Genomic DNA, 16,162 nt, shown 5'->3' on the forward strand with positions numbered 1-16,162 from the left:
TGACTCGCTTTTAAAAATAAAGTATTTTTTTATTCGAATTCGTTGTTTGCAAATCTATTTTTAGGTTTAGGAGTTTATTTATTTCATTTTTTCGATATTATTTTAGATTATTATCGTAAAGATACACATACAGACAATACCTAGCCAAAGACAGCCGTGTGCTCTTAACATTGTTATTGAGCAACCGTGACCACTTCCGAATCATGCCACATGCAATTAGACCTCCCACGGATCGGAAAAAAAGGGTTAGGCACTTGGTGTGTTACCGAAGAGATCCGGATTTGATTCTATTGAAAATGATTTCCTCGATAACAGCCAATTCGTCTCTTAGAAGCGAAAAATTAACAATTTTGAAAGTTCGAAAATGCTATAAGAATGTAATTTAAAATCATTTAGGTAGTTCAAATTTTATCGTACCTTGTAAATAAAATACGCAACTTCAGGGTATATTCCATAGAGTAGATTAAAAATATTTTACATTTATATTTTCAAGAAAAAACAAACTTCTAGAAATTATCTTCTTTTTTTTTATTGCTTGGATGGGTGGACGAGCTCATAGCCCACCTGGTGTTAAGTGGTTACTGGAGCCCATAGACATCCACAACGTAAATGCGCCACACACCTTGAGATATAAGTTCTAAGGTCTTAAGTATAGTTACAACGGCTGCCCCACCCTTCAAACCGAAACGCATTACTGCTTCACGGCAGAAATAGGCAGGGTGGTGGTACCCACCCGCGCGGACTCACAAGAGGTCCTACCACCAGTAATTACGCAATTTATAGTTTTGCGGGTTTCATTTTTATTACACGATGTTATTCCTTCACCGTGGAAATCAATAGTGAACATTTGTTCAGTACGTAATTCATTAGAAAAATTGGTACCCGCCTGAGATTCGAACACCGGTGCATCGCTCAACACGAATGCACCGGACGTCTTATCCGTTAGGCCACGACGACTTCGAAATCTGCTGAGAATATGAGTCATTACGGACTTATTTGCTCTGTAATCAAACCGAGACTTGTAATTTTAGGATGTTGGCACAATGTATTTATTTTGTACATTAAAATCTTGTAGTACTTAAAGTAAAACAATTAAACATACATACAAAATATATTCAATACAATATTTTTACATCATGTAATGTAATAATTCAGAAACAGTGACTTTCTAAATGTTTAATATTCCATCAAAGCAAATGATTAATTGAGTAATTCATTTAATTTGTTGGATCAGTGACAATGTACCTAGTTCTAATCAAATTAATGATATTGCAATACAATGCTATATTTTTCCCACAACTTAGTAATTTAATTCACCAAGACCCAAAATTAATCTCAAAGTAAGCGAGCTAACTTACAATCATCTTGTTTTCAAATACTCTTTTAATTTGTAATGAATTAATTCCATACACACAAGTGCATCTTCCGCACTGTTGTGCCCATCTACAGAATTTTGTATTATCTTCTTTAAATATTCAGAAGATAGGTTTCTTAAAGCTCTTTTATATGGTGGACCCATCTTATGAGGGAATAAAACACTTGTATCTACGACTGTATCATGAATAAGTTTTAAAGCTTTAAAATCTGATTCTAAGCTGTGACCTATCAATATTGTCTTACTATTGAACATTGTTAGAAGAGTGGCCTGAACATCTAAAAGAGTTGTCTTTACTTCAGCCATTTGTTCTTCAGTTATTCCTGAAAATCTAGTATTATAGTCAATTATAGGGTGCAATGGTTTTATAAGAGTTTCATAAACGACTTTACATTCTGCATTAATTATAGTCACCCTAGTCAAGTCTAACCCGTGGGTAGTATAACACATCTCACAATCTAATGCATACACTCCATAATCTTCACACTTATTATCTGGAGGTAATGTTTTTACAAACCCTCTCAAATTATCATAGTCTACATATTCATAGACATGGGTAGGTGCTATACAACATCCATCAGATGATCCATCCTGACTACAACATTGATATCGAGCTTCACCTCGTATTCTGTATTTATTATTAGGATGATAAATGCATTCCTCTTTTACAGCTGGAAAACCTTTTTTGTCCACAGTATAATCTTTTTTACATCTACAACATGTTCTTATAGAGCCTTTAGGGGGTTTTTGTTTTTGTTTTTGTTGCACATAAATTGAAGCTCTGCCTTTTTCTCCACTTATGTGTGTTCTAGGAAATCCATTTTCTTGAAGCTGCTCTTCAGTTAATATCCATTTTTCAATATTGTTATAAAATTTAGCACCTGTTAATTCTTTAGATATCTCATCACTTTTTTTATTTCTATTCTCTATGCTCCATGAACCTGTATTCCTAGCATCTACTTTTCTACTTGAATCAGAACTTGATTTTTTCTCACCATTATTTTCCTGTAATTCTTTTCTTAGTCGATTGACTGTTAATACTGCAGAGTTTTTATAAATAGAAACCGTATTACATTTCTTGCTCGTAGCTAGTTCTTCATGTTGAGCTCTAGAATATGCATCAGTTGCGGAAAGGTAAAGTTTCAAGCATTCATCTATCATAAGATTTAAATAAGTAGATCTAATATTTGCTGGTATTTTTGAAGCCAAAGGCTCTAAAACACCTGGGCGATCTATAAATTTCTCACTAGGCATGTGTGCTACCCTCAGTGCTCCTTTCTTTATGGTTTGTACAGTAGTAGATGAATTAGAGCCGGCGGGAAAACTGTTTTTTGCAATGTCTTGGCTAGTTGAAATATTTCTTTTGGCATTTATCAATGTTGAGGCATATGGTACATGAGCAATACGAATTTTCAAATTACTAGAGTTTACTGTACTAAATATGGATTTCTGAAGTTCCCTTTTTGTTATATTTGAACTGTCCTCACCTTTACTTTCATTATGCAAAGAATTATTGACTTTTGTGCTATGAAACTCTCTAACCTTAGCCAATCTTTCTGCCATTGCTTGGGCAGCACTAATCTTGTAATCTGGTTTTATTTGTCGTTTTGTTACAACTTTAACATCTACAGCACGTGATACTCTCTTCTTTGTGGGCACATATTCCTCATCTTGTGTTTCTTCTATAGCAGGTTCATTTTCCTCTGCAACTATCTTTCTGATTGGAACATATTCATCAAAAATCTTCTTGCATTCCATCGCTATAGTCTCTTCATCAGGCTCCATTTCACTAGTATCAGATTGGTGATCTACATCATCAATGTGAGGTGGATCTTTACTCTTACTTTTTTGTCTGTCTCTTGAACTTTTGTGTTTCTTTTTTCTATGTTCCTTTTCTTTGTATTTGTGATTATTTGAATCAGACTTGGATGATCTATGACTTGATTGTTTTGAACTTTTATCAGATGACTTGGATTCATTTTTATTTTGCTTTTCTTTTTTCTTTTCATGTTTTTCACTTTTACTTTTATATTTATCTTTATCACTTCCTTCCTTCTTACTTGATTTCCTATTAGGACTCTTTTGATCTTCTTTTTCTTTTAGACTTTTTTCTTTCTTATGAGATTTATGTTTCCTTGTTTTATTTGTTTGATTTTTCTCAGGGCTACATTTTTTACTCTTTGAGTCACCATTATGATTCTTGCTATCAGACTTTACTTTATCCTCTTTATTTACTTTAGTTTCCTTATTGCATTTACTACTATTATTATTTTTACTTATATTTTTATCAGCCTTGTTAAGTATTGTTTTACTGTCTTCCTTTTTGTTTTCTTCATGAAGTATTTGATCTAATATGTCAAACTCAGGGCCAAGATCATCAAGCCCATTAAGGTCACTTGATAATTTAATTTTCTTATTATCTGGTTCATCCTCATCACTTGAGAAACATGGAGCTAAGAACTTTGGAGTTGGTTGATATTTTACAGTAGGTTCATTTCTTGACGAAACTTTAGAAGGTTTATATTCGAGAACTTTATTTTTGCTCGAATTTCTGTCCGAAGGAATGTAATTTCGTTTGTTTGTAGTATTTAGGTCTAGTTCACAAGGCTGATATTCTTGCAGTTCTTTTTCAGAACCTGGATTATAGGTTTCTGTACTTGCAGATGATCCAGGAGGCACGTAACTATCACACTGTACATTCTCGTTACTCCCAGGAGTGTATTTTAATGGCGGAGGAATGTAAATGAATGGTTTAGATGTATCCTGCGACTCAGGTATCCTCAAACTTGCACTGACTGGTTTTCTTGGGGTATATGGTACGGGAATATGACGTTTTCTTTGTTCGCTATTTTCGTCGTTATTTTCTGTTTCTAAATGATTTATCTTTTTAAGTTCCGATATTGGTGTAGGGTTGTAGGTTGGTTTACTAATAGATACGAGATTGTCATCGAGATTATTGTTTATTGTCTGTACACTAATTGCGGACCCAGTGCTATCAGTTTGTTGTAGAACCTTTTGTACAGCTGCTGAAACAAGTTTTTGTAATATCGCACCGCTTTCAATTCCATCACTGGATGAATTTTGTAAATCTCTTTTTACATGACGAAAATGACAATAAGGTCTTTCACAAAGGCCATTGTCGTAAAAAGGACAATTAATGGCGTTAAAATATCCCGTTGAAGGCAACATTAATGTTAGTCCGACAGTATCAATCAAACACTTCTAAGATTTTGGGAACATTGGATGCATTCATACCTTACCTATGTCACATCTATGATTTTTTAAGGGATTTTATGACCTGGTAACTGAGACCTTTAAGTCAGTCTTATTTTAATTTATATTCATATTTTTATGAAATGATATTATGGAGTGAAATGAAATGAAGATAATTAATTTGAGACATTAATCAACTGGGATGAAATTAAATGAAATGAAATGAGATGATTTGGGATGAAATATAATCTCAGTAAAATGGTGGTCATTAACTAAGATTTTTTCAGTGGACTTTTTGGAGGATCCCGAGAAGTTACGTCCTGTGGCTTTGTTTCATTTCCCACATTTGTGCACCTTCACAGATATTAAACAGTTAATAAACCACCATTATTACACATTTAAACCTGAAGAACCACTAAATAGACAAACTAAAATAAATCACACAACTTGACTCCTCGGACTCCCGCCAAAAAGTCCAACATCTATGATTGGTTGGATGGAAGCACTCATTTATTTATACATTTGAAACAGTCGGTTTTCATGTTTCTACATAGACGGCTCACTGAATTTGGCGCCCCTTTTTTTGATTTTCAGATTTTTTTTTTTTTATTATTTTTTCGTCGTTTGTTCGTTAATGTTTGTTTGTCTTTTATTTATTTATAATTACTTAAGCAAATGATCACCCTTAAGTTGGCCCTCTTTACTAGATATCTTTATTTTAATCGCTCAGATTAATAAATTTTAATCAATTATCGTTTGTTCGACGACTATTGGTGACTATTCGATCATAAAAACAATTAAATTCCCAATTATTAATTATTTTATATCTTATAAACAAACCATCACCTCACGCCTACATTGCGCATGCGCCGCCGCGCCGGTTTTGTCAGTCAGGGCCATGATACCTACGCAGCTGTGAATAGCACGTAATGTTTGAAATATCGATGCTTACTAATTAGCTAATAAACGCATATATATACCTCCACACTCCTAATTAATGGATAGATACAGAGACTGAAAGTCACATGTAATAAAGAATAGCCCTCTTTTGTTACCTGATGAATTCTATGAGTCAACTCCGACCTCAAGTCACGCTAAGGAACTACGTTGCAAAAAATGTATGTGCCTAGTTTCTGACGACTTGACAGCTACGCCATGTCTTATTTTGATCTCTGGTACTATAATAATATATCAGAGCCCAGTTTTTTTGATCATAGACGTTTATGCCTGACCGGTGGAAACGTATTAATTAATGTTCTACAAATTAAAAATTGTCGTTTTAGTTTTAGCTCTATGGCTCGACTAGAATAGAAGGAGGTAGGATATGTAAAAAAATATAGAAATAAAGAGTCCCAATAGCCCTCCCTTTATTAGTCGTAGCTAGGCATGCAAAGTATGAATGGAATGAATGAAAGTACGAGATGAATATAATAAAACAATGTTTTCAAGACATAGCATAAAAATATAATAATGATAGATGGTAAAAATGACAATGTGTTCGAAGTATATTTCAAATAATGGAATATGGAAAAGAAGGTTACAACATTCCTCCCCATCTACATCTCGTTGATCAGACGGCGGGGTGCCTGTATACGTCGATTACTTCGACGCGGAGCAAATGGCACAGGAGTGGAGACCGGAGCAGGTGAGGAGTATAACTTCGAATGCTGTGAAGGTGAATTTGGAGAAATTTGTACATTTGTAGGTGACTGCGGTGTAGGTAATGGTACTGCTGCCGAATTCTTGTTTTTAGTTAGCCTTTCGTTAATTGTTGTTTCCATTCCAATGTCTGGAGAAGCAGTCGCCGGCAGCATAGAAGAATGCGCCCTTTCATTCCTCGGGGTTTCTAAGGTGGAGGACTCGCGTGGCCTGATGTGATCAGCGTGTCTTCGTTTTTCTAGTCCTCCTGGTGTTGAAACAATATATGAATATTTATGTTTTCGGGATGTAATTACCGCTGGTTCCCATATTTTATCATTGCGTGTTTTAATATATACTTGGTCACTTGGTCGGTAACTCGGTGATGTGGTACGAATGTTTTCTTTTACTTGTAAATACTGCATTAATCTTCTTTTGTCTGGCCGAATGTTGGAAAGTATGCAATTCAATTGTCGTCCAAACATCATCTCAGCTGGAGATTTACCAGTGGACGAGTGCGGAGTGTTTCTGTATGTAAACAAAAATTCTAATAGTCGGCGCTTGAGATTTGTGTTGTCTACCGATGCCATTCTATTTTTGAATGTTCTGACTAAACGTTCTGCCAGCCCATTTGTCCGAGGATGATATGGAGATGATGTGACATGTAAAATAGATTGTTTTGTGCAATATTCTTTAAATTCATAAGATGTAAATTGAGGTCCATTATCGGATATAATCATTTTTGGTAAGCCAAATGTACAAAATATGTTATCTAATGTAAGACAAAGTGATCTGGTGTTAATGTGTTTCATCGGTCGTATTTCCACCCATTTGGAGAGAGCGTCGCACAATACCAACCAATACGATCCTTCGAACGGTCCAGCAAAGTCGATATGGATTCTCTCCCATACTTCTTCTGGTATGGACCAGGAAAATACAGGAAGTTCAGGATTACAAGGGCGGTTCTGTTGGCATCTGGTACATTTCTTGACAAATAATTCTATGTCTTCGTCAAGGTTAGGCCACCAAACATAGTAACGTGAAAGTGCTTTCATAGCAGAAATGCCAGGATGTCCTCGATGAAGGTATGTAAGAATGGCTTTTCGGAGTGCTGTAGGTATAACGATGCGTCCTTGCCTCATGAGTATCTTATTCTCAACAGATAATTCAGTCCGGTTTCTGTAGAATGGTTTCATTTCTGGATTGTATTCTGATTCTCTCCAGCCGGTTTTTAAATTTTGACAAACTTTTGTGAGTATATGATCCTTTGAAGTTGTTTTCATAAGTAACTGTTCTGATAAATTAAGGTCAGTCATTCGAGTGCTCAAAAGACGTAGATCTATTTTATGTACAAACCCTTCTGTCTCGGAGGGTTCAGTTTCAGGGTTTGGTAATCTGGAAAGGCAATCAGCTAATGTGTTATTTTCACCTTTCCTGTAGTAAATGTCATATTGATAACTTCCCACTACTAGGGCCCATCTTACCAATCGGTTATTGGCTAGTTTAGGAAGGTTGCGGTGTGCACCCATAATATGTATAAGAGGCTTATGGTCCGTAACTAGATTAAATTTCGTTCCTCTCAAGTACTGATCAAATTTTTTTATACCAAATACTATTGCTAAAGCTTCACGATCAATAACGGAATATTTCATTTCCGCTGGTCGTAGTTTCCTTGAAGCAAAAGCAATTGGTTGTTCTATGTTCGAGTCCTTGTGGAATAATACTGCACCCAATCCCTTTTCGGAAGCGTCACATGCTAAATAAAGGGGACGTTTCTCGTCAAATGCAATTAATGGTTGTGAAAAAGCTATGCATTTCTTTGTATCTTCAAATATTCTGTTTTCATGATCAGTCCAACGCCATCTATTTTTTTTACTAGTTAGATCGTGAAGATCCGAACAAATCCCGTGAAGATGTGGTACAAACCGTTCGTAAAAGTTAACTAGTCCTAAAAATGATCGTAGTTCTTTTGCATTACACGGTGCTGGGGCCTTAGTTATGGCATCAATTTTAGATTTGGTTGGGTGGATGCCATGTTTATCTATTATGTGACCTAGGTATTCAATCTGATTCTGTAAGAAATTACATTTCTTTAAGTTAACTTTTAGGCCAGCGTTTTGTAAGCGATCGAATACAATAGATAAAGTTTGTAAATGTTCTGAAAGATCTTTCCCTGCTATAGCTATGTCGTCAAAATATACAGCTACATTGGTGATATCGCCAAGCAGTTGATCCAGAAAATGTTGAAAAATTGAAGGAGCAGTCGATATTCCAAAAGGCATTCTATTGTATTGGAAATACCCTTTATGGGTTGACAACGTCAAGTACTTTTTCGAATCTGGTGCTATTTCAAATTGTAAGTATGCGTCTTTAAGGTCTATTTTTGAAAATAATTTACCGTTTGCGAGATTTTGGCGTAGTTGATCGAAAATTGGAACTGGGTGTAGATGTTTAATAAGTACTGGATTAAGTGTAGTTCTGTAGTCTCCACATATCCTAACTTCCCCTGTAGATTTCAAAATGTTAACTGTGGGTGTAGCCCATTCAATAGGTGTAACATTAGGATCTACTTTTTCCACAATCCCTTCTGAGATCAGACGATCTAACTCCCTTTCTATATTCTTTTTCATGCTGAATTTTATAGGCCGTGCAGGAAGGTGGATCGGTTCAGCTTCTGGTTTGACATGTATGTTTACGTAATAATTGTTAACTTTTCCTAGTTTTCCATCAAAGAGTTGTACATGTTTATCCAATATTTGTTTAAGAGTCATAGGTGTTGATGTTTTGATGGAGTATACTGGTTTTGGAAATTCCATTTCAAAAACTTCACTCCAATGTAAACCAAATAACATTGGTTTGGCATTTTTCATTACGACCACAGGTAGAAGTTTTTGCAGTCCGTCGACTTCGACTGTTACTTTTGTAATTCCCTTTGTTTTTAAGTTGGTGTTACCGTAGGCCTTAAGTTTCGGGGCGGGTTGTAAAGATGGTGATCCTAATTTTTTTCATAATGTCGTGTTTATTATTGAATACGCAGAGCCGGGGTCCCAATCCATAGTGCAAGGTATGTCATTGATGCGTACATCGATTTGTTTGCATTCTCTCTTACGTGTACCCAAGACGCTGCAGATAACTTCATCATCGCTCTCTTCCTCGTTATTACTGATAGATGATGATGAAGTTGAGGACTTATGATGTCTTGTTATTTTTTTAACTGATTTTCGGCTCCCTTTTGTATAGCTGATGTATGCCCGTCCAGACTTAATGCAACAACTCTCAAAGTGTGCCTTCGTGTTACATTCTTTACAAATATGGTCCTTGGCTGAACACTGTGATAGGCTGTGCCGTTCTTTCTTTCCACAGCGTAAACAATGCATTGGATTTAATTTTCGTATTGTATTTTGATGTAATGGTACGGTTTTGGTTTTGCTCCTATTTATTTTTTTAATACTTGTTCGTGGTGTGTCTTGTTCTGCCTGTTCTCTTGATTGAGAGATTGTAAAAATTTGTTGAAAGGTTACTTCTCTTGGTATTCCGTCTACCATTTGAATTAAATCAGGCCATTTTTGTTTCAAGTCGGTTTCTAAATCTGGATGATTCAATCCAGTGGCAAAGCGGTCACGTAATTGTCGTTCCAGGAAGTCATTAGCGTAGCCACAATCCCGACTAAGACTTTTTAATCTGTTTGCATAGTGCTCCATCGTTTCATTTTGTTCTCTAGTGCAATTCCAAAATTCTGTTAAGGCTCTATATCTCGTCGTTTTTATGCGATAGAGGTCTAATAATTTGTTACAAATTTCGCTGTATGTAGCTATATCGAAATCAGGCGTTAAAGCTACTTTTAATTCGTGGAATATCTCTGGTGTTAGTAAATTCAGAAGCAAATCTTTCTGTAAGTCGCTGTTATTGATATCAAGAATTTTGCATTTGTTTTCGAAAAAATCAATGTAATCGTCAATTCTGAATGTATCTGGGTTGTATTTATCCATATTGAAATTTTTGATTATACTTATCTTGTTATCCGTATCATGTTTTGTAAAAGAGTCGTTCGTCACGCTCTTGGCTGTTGTATTGCAAGCTGCTGGTACCAACAACTTCAAGATTTGTAAAATCTGTTCTTGCTGGTTTTGTTGTGCATGTAAAAATAATGCGAATTGTTCATCGTTCATCTTAATTTCTTTTAACTCGTCGCCAATATAATAAAACAATGTTTTCAAGACATAGCATAAAAATATAATAATGATAGATGGTAAAAATGACAATGTGTTCGAAGTATATTTCAAATAATGGAATATGGAAAAGAAGGTTACAACAATGAATAAATGCGAGAACAGGTATGATAAAGAGGCTCGGAATGAATGCGTGACCTACTTTTTAAGCCCCATATGGGCAGGAGTATCAATTATAATTAAAATTGTAAATAAGAATCTCTGGCTTTGTTGTTTGCTAGAGGTACGAACCAAAAAATTATAATAATAAAAAAAAAATAGAAGGAGGTAAATCATAGATAATATTTTTGGAGTTTCACTTTATTGGAGTTTGAGTATAAAAGTAATAGCCGGCAGCACTTGACACATATAAGATTACAGATTTCGAATATTGGAATGCTTTTAAATGTTTAAATCAAACGATTGTCTTCTCGTCAGTGAAGACAAAGACTTCTCAATATATTAAGTGATCTTTTATTATTCTTTGATTATATCTATGATCTAGACACGGTCAGAGCAACATCTAAGAGTTTTATAAAGATAATATATTATAATGGTGTAACAGTGTTCAAAGTATTTGCAATATAATTATAATGAAATAGTGTTTTCTAAATAGCCCCTCCTCACCTACAGAACCCAGTCACCTCAAATTTAGCCGTCCAACACACTTGATAAAACACTACAATCCCATAGACCTTTCAGTGTACAATGGTACAATCCCTATCCTCGTATGTAAGTCTATAATCTATGGTCCCTATGATTGTTGCCTCGTTTTATAAAAAAATGGTATGCAAATTTTGAAATACTTGGACTTGTAAGTCAGTCAAGGTTACTGTACTAATTTTACCATCACTTTACTGTGAAAGAAAGTAATTTTGGTAGTAATCATATCATGTGCGGTATATATTCGATTCATAATAGCTAAGAACTGATAAATTAATGGGAACATAACTTTCACAAGTACCTAACTAATTTGTAGGATCTAAAAAAAATTTACTGTACTACATACTTATAGTGCCTATTATGGAATTATTTATTAAAGTATATAATTCTACATGTCCGACACCATTACGAGATCTTACAAAAATTGTAAATACTTGGATTGATAAATTTGTAAGCTTATTTGAATATTTGTATCCAGATTTTGGAGGCGATTAAACATGTTGGAGGAAATAGCAATTGATTATTCAACATATTTCAAAGTGGACGTGTTGGAAGGATTTAAAACAGTTCAAGATGTTGTTGACAACATGTTAACGAGGCTGGAGGAATTGACGAGTGTTCTTCAAATGGTTAAATTAAAGAACGGCGATTGCTGCAATATTGTGACTGAAGATATAATAAAATATCGTAGAGAGATAAATGTGCTAGGGAAAAGGATTTCGACCCTGTCCAATGTATTAATGTTTTTATCAAATAATGTTGATATAGTTGAAAAACAAGTAGAGAGAGCTGAAGGTTTTTTTGGAGTACAAAATGATAACAAATTAAAAAGTCTTCTCAAGCCATTCATAAAAAGAGGTAGGGAGACAATACCTGACAATAGTTTGCCTCCTCATCATAAAATAGATTTGAGTAGTGTAATGGACAATTTTCAAAGCATGTAACATGAGTTCAAGTTTTAAAAGTGATACAATGCACTAATGTTGGGATAGAAAATAATAAATGAATGTCATAGGCACATACCTTTGTTTTATTTCGTAAAGCACTGCCTAATTATTATTGTTTGAATCACTTAATATGAAAATCAGCTGAAAGTAGAATAACAGTTTGTGAAGTTTTATACTTTATTTTATTTATTTATGTACACACAAAAAAGAAGACAGTACAGAGTAATAGGAAAATTATGTACAAAAGTACACTTGGCATACTTGTAATTTTTTGAAATGACCACTAGACCATTCAAGTTAGAATAGGGAAAAAAACCGAGAGTATGAATATAAAACATGAATCGTTTGGATCTAGGTCTGGGTGGCTCAGTTTTGTAGTAAGTTTTACAGAGAGTGCTCTAAAGAAGTTTTAGATGATTTTGTCACCTTGTTGCTAACATTACACCAGTCTCCTGTGTGCTTAGCCAAAGTATATCCTCAAAGCCCTTTTTTGTTTTACACTTCCTACCTGGATCTGAGATAAACCCTCCAGTATTACTTAATGTTATGACAACCTACTTCCAAAGGTTGTTTTAAGCAGCTGTGCCTTTAGGCAGTATGGATGTCCAAGTTTGACAGTACCTAGCCACTCTGCATTACGTAGACCAAATTCTACAGAGATTGCATTAGGACAAATTAGGTAAACCAACTACTCTTTGGAAGTTTTTTTTTATTGCCTATATGGGTGGATGAACTCACAGTCCACCTGGTGTTAAGTGGTAACTGGAGCCCATAGACATCTACGACGTAAATGCGCCACTTACCTTGAGATAAGTTCTAAGGTCTCAAGTATAGTTACAACGGCTGCCACACCCTTCAAACCGAAACGCATTAATGTTGCAACGGCCGAAATAGGCAGGGTGGTGGTACCTACCCGTGCGGACTCACAAGAGGTTCTACCACATGCGGGATTCGAGCATCGGTGCATCGCTAGATACGAATGCACCGGACGTCTTATCCTTTAAGCCACGACGACTTTGAAACTTTGAAATACCTAGGTTTATCAAGGAACTTGCTTTACAATAACTAAAGTTTAAGTATTAGAATTGACTTTTTCAAGAGAACAGATACACTTTGGCAGGTTTTGAAATTTCTTAAGGGCTAGGAACAGAGTGATTGTTCATTTGGATCTAAGCACATTTCAGTATATTTTGCCTTGCAATACAATAAACAGCAAAACCGTACATCGACGTTCATAAATTGTACCTATTTGGAATATTGGTGACCTAAAGAGCAGTATCACACTGGATAGTCAGTTATCAGACGCAGGTTGCAATCTTGCCAACTATGTGAAACTGCCAGACGTATTACTTTCATCTGAGCCTCTGCAGAGCATTGTTAGCAGCATTATTAAATCCCTACCTACTTTACCCAATGAAGTGTAAGACCTATAATGTACTTTACCTGAAAGCAACCCAAGATATGGTTGTTGGTATCCAAGAATCCTGATTTTGCCAAGGTTTACCTGTTTCGACAAAATAATTGTGACCCCTATGCCTATAACAACATAGTCTTTTGTAGATAATAGACTATATTATACCACCCAACTTGAATAGCAAATATTCTGCTGGTGAAACTGGAATGCATATAAGAGAGAGAGAGAGTTCTCTCTCTTTATTGCACACCAAAACACAATTTACAGCACAATATAAGCTTTGTCATAAGAATTTCACGGTTGGTGGTAACCACATCCAGATTATCAATATTCCCTACCACCAGTACATGTTAGTTAATTGCTGTTACTTGTTATCCAGCAAATCCCTCTTTCAGTTTACACTTATTCACATCTGCAAAAATTGATGGAATGGTACTATGCTGACACTATACTGCCAGTAGCTGAATGAAGTAATTGAAAACATTTAGGAAAAAAGCAATCTGATACAAAAATTCTGTAAAAATTTCAGTTCATTTATTTGGTGATGAAACATTTAGTAGAAATATCATTCATAGATAGCTATACACGCAACTGAAATTGAAAATGTTTCTAAAAATTAGTTTAGACTGTTTTTCGTACACTTTTAAGAAATTAAAGTTTACATAACTTTATAAATTGCTTATAGAATAGATAAAAAAAATATGAACAAAATTGAAGTATTTCTCAATGCTTTCTATTTTCTATTTTTTTCCTGTGGAGCCAAATCCACCATCACCCCTTTGAGTTACAGACAAATTAGCAACTTCCTGTAACACAGGATAGTAGATCTTCTCACAAATAAGCTGTGCAATTCTGTCTCCTTTTTTCACACTAAAATCTGTGTCCGAGTGATTAAAAAGAACAACTCCAACATTACCTCTATAGTCCTCATCAATAACACCGGCTAGAACAAAATTTTACAAACGTTGTGTAGTTAGTTGTTATAAAATAGTTTGAAAAAAATTGTGGCTATGAATGAATTAGGGACTTACCACCAACATCAATGAAATTCTTCAGAGCTAAACCAGATCGAGGTGCTACTCTACCATAACACCCAGGCGGTAGTTCTATTTGTAGGTCAGTTTTCACTAATTCTTTGCCTCGAGCAGGAACAGTGTAATCATATGCACTGAAAATACATTGTCTTGTAAACGTGCACTTACTGTTACGTTACAATGTGTGATATATCAATTTCTCTTACCTCATTAAATCGATCCCAGCTGCTTTTTCAGAGCCTCTGACTGGTTGAAAAGCATTTTCACTGAGTCTAGTAAACTTTAGAATAGGTTGGATTTTACCAGACATTTTGAATATTGAATAACAATATTGAATTAATCTTTAAAGCTAAGATACGCTTAACATCAAAAATGAAATTACTAGAATGTAAGTTTATGATAATCTTAAATTAAATTAATAAGCAAGTGCAAACATTTAAAATCAAAACAAAAACGGTAGTAAGCAATGTTTGAAAGGAAAATAGAAGAGTTACTGTAAATTAATTACTTTATATGATATTCCTTATTAACAATCAGATGTGCAAACTACTTTTCAATTTTCGTCCGAAGGAAATTAATCGTAGCTGTTATTCTCTTAGGACAAAAACATCTAACATTAATGGAGAATAGTTTTTGTTTGTGGCGGGAATTGGCGCGAAATGTGTAATAACGATCAGTGGGCGGAATTGCCAGAAACGGTTTTTTTTTATTTGGACCCAACACCAAATGCTATTTGCCACTTCCAAATAAAGGTTAGGAAGCAAAAAGCAAATCAGAAAATATAAAAGTTAGGTAAGGTTCAGGCAGGAAAATTGGATTAGGATTTTAGGAATAAATAATAAATATAATTATAATTTGAGGTTAATACTGTTGAAGAATTAGATAATAATTTTATAAATAACTGGGTCTACTGTGTGTAATAAATAAGGTACAGATACAGAGAAAGGATACATCACTTAGTGATGATAAAGAATTATATAGAAATGAATGATCAAAAGAGGACATGATAGGATAATGTTTTACCAATGCACGCGCCGCATTCACACTTACTGCTATCCAGCATTTCGATCGTCGCTAGATGTGCCGGACTACATGCGTGCCCTAATCTCATCCGTATCAAACTGCAGGTCTCATTGCGTTTAAATTATTATTTGTTGAACCATGGTTTAAAAGGAATGGCTGGTTGTACTTTTCGGTGATATTTCGCTTTAACCCCATTACACTGCTGTGCACTCCAAGCATTATTTAAATATCTTTTAGGAAGGCTAACCAAATCATGACTATAATTTTTGAAACAATAAATATTACCACAATTTATAGCCTATTTCAAAGTGGGTGGTGCCATTAACAGTAGATAGTGGTTAGGTGGTTACCTTGAGCTCGTCCACCCATCTATGTAAAGCCTTTCTTTAGATATAGCGTTCTTTTGTTAACAAATCACATTTTTTTGAATCGATGTTGAATTGAAAAAAAATATTAATTTAAATAATCACATTAGTAAAAGTTTTGTTAACACAAAACTAAATAAATAAATAGCTCATTGATAACAAATGCTACGTAAACCAGCATATTGTTTTAGCATCGGCTATGTAAATTATATTAAAATGCTATGTAAATTATATAAAAAATTATTATTAAATGTTTTCCGAATTAGCCTATAATTTTGCTAT

General features: G+C 34.6%; 5 protein-coding genes across 5 annotated transcripts; 1 reads left to right on the top strand and 4 right to left on the bottom strand.

Moving 5' to 3' along the window:
- Positions 1-1,097: 1,097 nt before the first annotated feature.
- Positions 1,098-4,652, bottom strand: LOC114240310 (uncharacterized). Its single transcript, XM_028170799.2, has one exon. It carries the CDS (start codon positions 4,562-4,564, stop codon positions 1,361-1,363), a length of 3,204 nt encoding a protein of 1,067 aa, XP_028026600.2. The 5' UTR covers positions 4,565-4,652; the 3' UTR covers positions 1,098-1,360.
- Positions 4,653-6,144: 1,492 nt separating this feature from the next.
- LOC149502636 (uncharacterized protein K02A2.6) lies at positions 6,145-9,096 on the bottom strand. Its single transcript, XM_089728921.1, has one exon. The coding sequence runs from the start codon at positions 9,094-9,096 to the stop codon at positions 6,145-6,147; it is 2,952 nt and encodes a 983-aa protein (XP_089585047.1).
- A 135-nt stretch (positions 9,097-9,231) lies between these two features.
- Positions 9,232-10,537, bottom strand: LOC149502637 (uncharacterized). The gene has a single exon (XM_089728639.1). It carries the CDS (start codon positions 10,393-10,395, stop codon positions 9,232-9,234), a length of 1,164 nt encoding a protein of 387 aa, XP_089584765.1. The 5' UTR covers positions 10,396-10,537.
- A 3-nt stretch (positions 10,538-10,540) lies between these two features.
- Positions 10,541-12,041, top strand: LOC114240316 (uncharacterized). The gene is made up of 2 exons (XM_089728922.1): positions 10,541-10,560; positions 11,576-12,041. Exons 1-2 carry the CDS (start codon positions 10,541-10,543, stop codon positions 12,039-12,041), a joined length of 486 nt encoding a protein of 161 aa, XP_089585048.1.
- A 1,929-nt stretch (positions 12,042-13,970) lies between these two features.
- Positions 13,971-15,190, bottom strand: dUTPase (Deoxyuridine triphosphatase). Its single transcript, XM_028170807.2, has 4 exons — positions 15,001-15,190; positions 14,699-14,851; positions 14,490-14,626; positions 13,971-14,401 (listed from the first exon to the last, which is right to left on the bottom strand). Exons 2-4 carry the CDS (start codon positions 14,800-14,802, stop codon positions 14,199-14,201), a joined length of 444 nt encoding a protein of 147 aa, XP_028026608.1. The 5' UTR covers positions 14,803-14,851; positions 15,001-15,190; the 3' UTR covers positions 13,971-14,198.
- Positions 15,191-16,162: the final 972 nt, after the last annotated feature.

Source organism: Bombyx mandarina, chromosome 07 (assembly GCF_030267445.1).
Source record: "Bombyx mandarina strain Sakado chromosome 07, ASM3026744v2".
Lineage (NCBI taxonomy): Eukaryota > Metazoa > Arthropoda > Insecta > Lepidoptera > Bombycidae > Bombyx > Bombyx mandarina.